The sequence below is a fragment of the Rosa chinensis genome, chromosome 6, assembly GCF_002994745.2.
Source record: "Rosa chinensis cultivar Old Blush chromosome 6, RchiOBHm-V2, whole genome shotgun sequence".
Taxonomy (NCBI): domain Eukaryota; kingdom Viridiplantae; phylum Streptophyta; class Magnoliopsida; order Rosales; family Rosaceae; genus Rosa; species Rosa chinensis.
The window spans coordinates 6,299,033-6,307,300 of record NC_037093.1 but is presented as its reverse complement, the minus strand read 5'-3'; the positions used below and the strand labels follow the sequence as shown (position 1 = coordinate 6,307,300).

At 37.5% G+C, this 8,268-nt stretch overlaps 1 protein-coding gene across 1 annotated transcript; it reads right to left on the bottom strand.

Annotated features, from left to right (window-relative positions):
* Nucleotides 1–2,066: 2,066 nt before the first annotated feature.
* On the bottom strand, nt 2,067–7,895 carry LOC112169263 (TMV resistance protein N). Its single transcript, XM_024306275.2, has 7 exons — nt 7,780–7,895; nt 7,502–7,635; nt 6,730–7,307; nt 5,234–6,302; nt 4,818–5,093; nt 3,006–4,731; nt 2,067–2,603 (listed from the first exon to the last, which is right to left on the bottom strand). The coding sequence occupies exons 3-6, from the start codon at nt 7,221–7,223 to the stop codon at nt 3,193–3,195; spliced, it is 3,378 nt and encodes a 1,125-aa protein (XP_024162043.1). The 5' UTR covers nt 7,224–7,307; nt 7,502–7,635; nt 7,780–7,895; the 3' UTR covers nt 2,067–2,603; nt 3,006–3,192.
* Between the last annotated feature and the right edge of the window lie 373 nt (nt 7,896–8,268).

Below are 8,268 nucleotides of genomic sequence, written 5' to 3'. Positions count from 1 at the left end.
CATGACAAGGCACGTCTTGGAGAAATTGAGCCAATGTCAGTGGTGTTTGGCTCCAATTTTGCTGCAGCTGGCCAACAGTTTCTTTTCTGCGCGGGCGTGCCAGCACCGTTCGGGTACGGTCGTTGGGGGTGTCCCTTGACCTGACTTCTTTTGAGCGACTGTAGACGAGGAGAGCACCAACCTCGTCGCTCGTCGCAGGATTCTTTGTGCCTCGTGCTGGAGGACTTTGTCTTGTGTCACCAAGTCGATACTCAACGTTGTAGGTTAAGCAGAGCGAAATCACCGGGAAGTAGAGAGAAGTACTTGCTAAAGCGTGACTTTAGCTTGGCTGGTTTGCGAGGGCGTTACCCTTGCTTGGCTGGTTCAGTAACCGTTGTGGTCGTGGTACTACAATCGGCTCCCGAGGAGATTAGGACCGAAGTACGTTGACAGAGGGTTTGGTGGCACTGAAAGTCAGCTTCTGAGAAGACTAGGACTAGGAGTGTGATCACCGGTAAGAGAAAGAGAAGGAGAGGAGCTGCTTTTAGAGAGGTTTGCTCTAGAGAGGCTTGGATAATCTTAGAGATTGTTGTTGTGAATTGTGTTGTGTTTTGTGTTTCATTGTAACCTCTATTTATAGGCTACCATGCCAAAGTGTTTAGCATTAAACAAATGATAGTGGAGCATTAATTGGAGATAGAAATGATGAATTTTGGAGATAAGGAGGTATAATTGAAGGTAAAGAATGATGAATTTCGGAGATAAGGAGATAAGGAGACATAATTGGAGATAAGGAATGATGAATTTTGAAGATAAGGAAGCACTTTCGGCTCCTTTATTCCTTGAATTTTATCTCCATCAAGCATTCCAATTTTGACCGTGACCTCTTCATAACAAATGTTCCATTATGAGTGTAGATTACCCTGGTAAAATTTCAGAATTTTTCATAAAGTGGTTGGGCCGGAAACGCTGCTGGACCTCTTACAGGTCCAGTTTTCCAGTTTTGCTTCTGCAAAAGATTGGACTGATTGTTATTAATATATATGCATTTATTATTATCAATATATATTCTGAAATGAGAATGTCATATGGGGATATCTTACATGACTGGTACGTATGAGTATTGGATTTGGTCCATGATTGGCTATTTGTGTGTCTTCTCTGTTGCTAGACATTTTTCGTTTTGTTCCATGATTGGCTTGCAGAATTGACATTAATAACTTCTTGAAGGATCTTGATGCATGTTCAGCTCCAGAATTGACATTATTTCTCATTTCTTTCTCTACAGAACTTGTTGCTTTGGCCAATAACCATGAAACTATTTCAATGGCAATCATATTCTTGTTCCTGGCAATCATCTACTATTTCAATGGAATGTGATATATTGTGATACCATGTGGAATGTGAAATATTGTGATAGATATCATTCGCTAACTTATCGATTTTATTAGTCAAAGGATTAAATGATGTAATGAGGTTTAGTATATCATTATTACACTTGTTGTAATATGATTATTGTGGTTGATTGAGATAATTTTGATGAAGAGTTTCTTTTACATTGGGTATGTTGTACTTCTATTTTGTTTCAATAAGTGCCTGAACATGATATGGCTAATAGCTGCAATGTTGGGGTGATCTTGGAACAACTGAAAATAAATTGATTTTTTTTTTTAATTTTGCAAAAGACATTTACGGCGTGCAATGCGCGTCGTAAATGAAAATTTAAGGCGTGCTTCTGAGCACATTTACAGCGTGCATAGAAAATCTACGGCGTGCTTATGAGCACATTTACGGCGTGCTTTTGAGTACATTTACGGCGTGCAAAATTGCACGCCGTAAAAGTGAAAATTTGAGTTCAATTTTACGACGCTATCTATAAGAACGTCTCTTCGCGCGCCGTAAAATATCATTTACGGCGTTTTTTGCACGCCGTAAATGACCTATTTTCCTGTAGTGACTCTTAGTGATCTTGAGTTGTACGTATCCGGGGCATGACAAGCATGGATTAAAAAAAGTGAAAATGCATGACATTAGAGGTGAAAAGAACAAATATTTTATTAATGCATTTTGAAGCAAGAGTCATAGACATAAAAATATAACTATCCGATTCGATAGATAATTAAATGAAACTTATTTGGCCCGTGTGGTTTCCTCCTTAACATTACTCAAGGAAAATAGCAATACATGGTACAAATTGAATACATGCTTAAAACAATACATCATACAAAGAGTAGCTAAAAAATGAGGAGCAAAGATCAACAATGTGTCTCTATTTCTCCTCTCTCTCTCTGTTTCTCTCTTATTCTCTTCAAGAAAGCTCTATGTAGTACAACCTTGATCTTCATTGCAACTTGTTCTCCATGTGAAATTGACTAAATTGTCAAGTCTGATGGCAAATGTCTCTAATCATAAATACTTCCATATATAGCTTCTCTCTTTATCAATTGCTTTATTGACTACATATTTTACTCCTCTCATTTTTAATGTGCAAGAGAGACAAGTTACGTCCAATGTTTCAAGGATTAAAAAGTTAATTCATAATTTCATGCAAGTTTGTTTCATGCAACCTTTTCTCATGAAATTCTTCGTATCCTCTTCCATTTGTATCAATTGCATGAGTGTACCTACATGAATCAAACAAGCATAAGCTGAATTCAACAAATGATGGCCAAAGTGAATAATTTCAAGACAACACAATTAATGTAACGGGAAAACATTCCATCAATTCAAAACGTGCATGTAAGCTACACATGCTATTGGAACCATGAGAAGATGTGTTGTACTTACTCATTTAATTAAAATGGAAAACTACTAATGCTAAAACGAGAACTCAATTTAGTATATGAAAATAGATAAATTGCTCCCGTATTTTTAACAATTATTTATTTAAGAGAAACACTTATAAGAACACAATAACGAACTAAATAACTCAAACTAATTAAACTAACAAATATAAATTACGGATATAGTAGCCAATCTACAAGTGACATGAGAAAAACTCATATGAATCATTATCTTCATCATACCTCCACAGGGGAAAAGGTTGTTGCGGCATCTGGCTATGAAAATGTTGGAATCTCTTAGAATTTGTTCTTAACCTCTTTCCATATTATGTGTATCCTCGTAAAGAGAAATGTTGCTGCTGGAGTGGGAGTATCTTCATATTCATGTGTTACCTCCTGCATATCATCCATATCCCCGGAAAGAGGTGTTTCAGCTGGATCGGGTCACTAGTCTCTTGTATTCTTCCACATCTTGCTCATACACCAAGCGAACACCACACTTTTTTACCATGCTAGGCCCTGAATTTCTGAATGAAAACACTAGTTGATTGCAACTGTTTTGCCACTCTGTGCCAAAGCTTATATCACGAGACACATAGAATAGCCAAAGATGATCTGAAACAGGCTGGACATCAGTTGATAATAGAGGCGCAGGGTACTCTTCTTTTCCATTTACTTCTAAAACACAGGAGAGTTCCCATCCACTGCTGAAAACTTCAAAAACAGCACATAAAGCATATCCCATCCACTTACTATCATTCCAATCTGGAGTTAGGTCTACACTCACTGAAGAACCCACTCTTTGATGACTGAACAACTGAGGAATTTGACTTCCAGGAATTACAATTTCAAATCTATCACCTGGCACCGTAAGGTATCTTTGGAGCATAGTAAATGTGATGACATCGTTGCTTTGTATGACCATTCCAAAGCAGTTGATGAAATTGAAACATGAGCAGTTCAACCCGGCCAAATTCAATGGGTATTGCATCTCGTTCAATGAACTGCAACCATCGGCTGTTAGCTCTAAATTTTTATCTGATGAGAGAACTGGAAGTTGTTGAAGCTTGCTGCAACGACTTAAGTACAAATTCTCAAGCTTAGGAAGCTGGCTAATGCTTCCAGGAAGGCTAATGAAATTGTTTCCGCTTAAGTTCAGCGATAACAAAGAGGACAAACAGCCAATATCACTAGGGAGTGCTCCATCCCAGAGATTTCTGTTACTCAAATCTAATTCTCTCAAAGAACTCAGCCCTGATAGAGGAGGCAAGATTGAACTCTTCATTGGAAATAATCGATAATAGAGGGACATTGGAAATAATCGATAATAGAGGGACATATACCATGGTTGCTGTGATGACCATTTCTTTCCACAAAAAAGTAATGATTTTAGATTTTTTGGAAGGACAATGGATGATGACCATTCTCTTATAGCAGTTCTGCTTACATCAATCTTCTCCAAAAGCTCTAATTTGCCAAGGCTCTGTGGAAATTCAGCTAGCTTTGAGCATCCGGAAACATCCAGACTTTTAAGGACCTTCAAACTGCCAATGGTACTCGGAAGACTCTTTAGATTTATGCAATCTCTTAAATTCAGTGATGAAAGGCTACTCAGATGTTCTATTGACGAAGGTATACTTTCAATAGCAGTCCCATCTAAAGAAAGTTCCAATACTAGATCCATACAACCATCGAATTCAGGAATCTTTCTAACCTTTGAGCAACCAGAAAGAATAAGAATCTCAAGTATTGCAATTTCAAACTTATCTGGAAGGCTCACAAGACTCTTGCAGTCTTTAAGATTCAGGAACTTGAGCTTTTTGAGAACTCCTATGGATGGGTGAAACTCCTCTAAACTCTCGCATCCCTCAAGATCTAATCTTTCAAGATTTTGGATCTTTGTGAAATCTGGGGTTCTTGTCAAATCTTTTGAATGACTAAGGTTCATCACTCTCAACATGTCAAAATTCTGTGGAAGTTACATGGAAATGTAGAATGATTAGATTCAGCAAAACCATTCTAATCTAACAAATGTTGTACTAGTAAACCTTGCACCTTTATTCCATTCCAAAGCTGTTTAATGCTGCTATGACACATGGTAAGTTCCACAAGCTTATCCGGTTCGAAATCTGGGGGGAGATTTGTTAAAGAATAACCCCTCCATTCGATAAATTGCAATGACTGAGGAACACATCTCAGGTCTTTGGAAGGGTGCACATTATGCAGTTTGAGCAATTTAAGATTAAGCATGTTAGAAAATGCTTCAGGGTGGCAAACTTCCCATTTTGATTCAGGCAATTCTTGGACAATGCCTGAAATTGCTGCTGTTCCCTAATAACCAAGGATAAAGAACAAGTCAGTTGCACAATATTATAAAGCATACCTGACTGATGTATTATAAGGGCAAGAAGATTAGTATAAATAAAAAGTTTATTTGATGCTTTTTGATTGCTAAATTCAACTATACTTACCGTATTGTTCCTCAAAACATGGATGATGTCCTTGTAAAGCCACAATCTGCTACGTCCGCCGGGGTCTTGAGATTGTTGACGAACAATAGATTGACCCATTTTTTGTAATAAATCATGCATACAAACCATGTTATCTGAAATTGATATAAGAGACCTTTTGATAAGGATATCTATGTCAATTCCTAGATCAAAACAATTGGCAAGTATTTGAAGTACCCTATCTTTATACATTCCTCTAAAGAAACATGCAATATCAAGGAAAATACTTTTCTGCTGCTGATTTAATCCCTCATAACTTATTTTAAGTATGTCCATAATTTCACCATTGAAACTTCCATTCAGTTTCCTCAATTCCCCGTGCCATGACTCTTGATCACTTCCATGCAAAAGTGATCCCAAGACTTTAAGAGCTAAAGGAAGACCATTGGCATAATTGACAAAACGTTTAGACAGATGCATATAATCACCATGCGGAAAATCTCTTCCAAAAGCTTCCCAGCTAAAAAGTCGAAGAGCATCATCATCATTTAAGCCCTGCATCTTATATATCCTTTCTATACCACATGCAATTAGCAAGCGTTCATCTCTAGTGGTAATGATGATTCTACTCCCAGGATGAAACCACTTTGGGTCGCCACATAACTTTCTTAACTGATTTATATGGTCCACATCATCGAGAATGAGAAGAACCTTTGTCCGAAGTAAGAAATGTCTCAATCTCTCTTCTTCATGCATGTTCCAGTCTCTTATATCTCTATTCATGAGGTTCATGCAAAGTTTTCTTTTTAGATTGGCTAGATCATCAACCCTAACTCTCTCAAGAAAGCTACTAGCTTCAAATTCAGTACAGATCCTCCTGTAGGCTGTTTCAGCAAGGGTTGTCTTACCTATCCCCCCCAACCCGCATATCCCTATAAGGCAAACATTGTTTGACCCAGTATCCAAATGGGAATCTAGTTGCTCTAGTCTTGACTCAATTCCAACTAGCTTTTCTGCAGGCTCCAACAATACAGGACGTACTTTGTCTCGTACCTCTTCAACAATTTCTTTGATGAGCACCGGCTCAGATCTACAAGAAGAAAACAAAATAACTCCAAGGCATGAACTAACATGAGTCATAAACAGAGAAACGGATTAAACAACTAAACATGCCCATCTGTTTTTTCCTTTTTCTTTTTTGCCACTCGCAGTCAAGTGGTCTCTGTTTCCCTTTAATAAGAATCGCTAACCACCCTATGTTTCTTGCTTTAAATTCTCCTCATTGAGAACTATAATTCTAGTCTTTCATGTAGCAAGTTCTAGGTAAATAAAATTGGATTATTGGAAAACTCTATTTGTAACTCAAGACAATCAATGAAATTATAGAAGTCACTTCTGTCCTAGGTAAAGGTACGTACAAAGTTCTGATAAATTGCGACCTTAGAGGTAAGAAATACAGGCCAAGTGCTCATTTATGAAGACTTATGAACTGAGGGAAAGAAAGAAGAAATGCTAACCTATCCTTTGAAGTCCACCCTTTGATCTCCGTCACTTTCCTTAAAGCAGCTCTCCATTGTACCACCTTCTCATTGTCATCCAGAAATCTTCCTTCAAGTTCAGCGAATGCTTGTTTAAAAGTTCCCAATTGTTTTCCAACATCTGAGGGCTCCACAGAATAGAAAATTGGTAGAACTGCTCCCCTTGCTTCCATGCACTCTAGAATCTTTGAAAGTTCTCTCAGGCACCACGTCGAAGAAGCATAATTCTGAGAAATCACAACGATGGCAAGCCTTGACTGTTCAATTGCTGAGAAGAGGTCAGAAATCGGTTTCCCTATTCGAAGCTCTTCTTCATCCAAGAAAACTTTTGAGATTCCTTGATCAAGCAATTTTTCATGTAAATGGGCAGTAAAGCCCAGGCGCGTTTCACCCCTGAAACTCAAAAACACATCATATCTCCATTCAGGATCTGAAGCAACAGATGAACTCTCCCCGTGGTTACTTGATGCCATTAGAGACCAGTTCTGTCTTCTACAACCTTACAGGCGATGGTGTCAAGGAATCTAAAGCATGTCATTAATTTCCGAAGCAATTTCCTGAACATAAGTCCAATCAATTCAAATAAGCAATTTGCTAAGTATTTTTAAACCATTTTAGTACAAATCAATATTAACAGAAAAAAAGAAGAAGCATAACTATAGATTTCCGATTGCTCATCATCTTGTTTGATCGATCTAATCTGTGAAACTCTATATACTATACATACTGTGCAGAAGTATCAAAAATTTACCTGTTACACTTAAGCTTTGGCTCTTGCGTTCTAGTCCCTTACTGAATTGAAGGGAATTCTTCTCCCAAGCCCCAATTCAAATTTCAAACTCTATTTCCCTTCAGCTTTCCCAAAATTTTCAAATCCAAGTCAAACTAGCGAAAGAATATCATGAGCAACAAAAAGATGACTCAGAAGAACAGACAAAATGAAAAAGAAAGGGGAAGATACAGAATCATTTCATGCGCAATTTAAAGAAATCATGAGATAAAGAAACTAATAATTAGTTGAAGGCGAACCTTAACGAACCCGGGTATACGTTAAGCGTGATGAGAGGAGTGATTTGACTTGATGGTCGTTCCTTTCTGCAAGCGCTTAATTGATCCACGCGGGCCAACTGTCTTTCCATTGGGACCGACCATAAAGTTAAAGAAGAAGACTTGGCCATTCGTGATGGATTTAGAGCGGCAAGTTTTAATAGAGTGGTGATATCATAAAAAAATAAAAGTGGTGAGCAAATTTGAATCCCCATTCGTGATTGACCTTCTGGTACATATGTCAGTAAACACCAATTTAAATTCTTTTCTTTTATCAATTTTAAATTGACATCTCAAATCCAATAAATAAGTCGTTGTTTAAGGATAACAAATAAGCTGCTGTTTAAGGAAAATTGAAATTTGGATAGAATTGAGTCATGCTTTCATTAATAATAGGGTCCTCTTTATATAAAGGATTACAACACATAGAATCAGAGTTGTACAATGAAAGATAATCGTACAATTAATCGG

Coding starts and splice junctions, on each gene's coding strand:
- LOC112169263 (XM_024306275.2), bottom strand. CDS start 7,223: ATGGCATCAAGTAACCACGGGGAGAGTTCATCTGTTGCTTCAGATCCT. Junction 6,303..6,729: donor GGGTGGACTTCAAAGGATAG/GTTAGCATTTCT, acceptor TTCTTCTTGTAG/ATCTGAGCCGGTGCTCATCA. Junction 5,094..5,233: donor ATGTTTTGAGGAACAATACG/GTAAGTATAGTT, acceptor CTTGGTTATTAG/GGAACAGCAGCAATTTCAGG.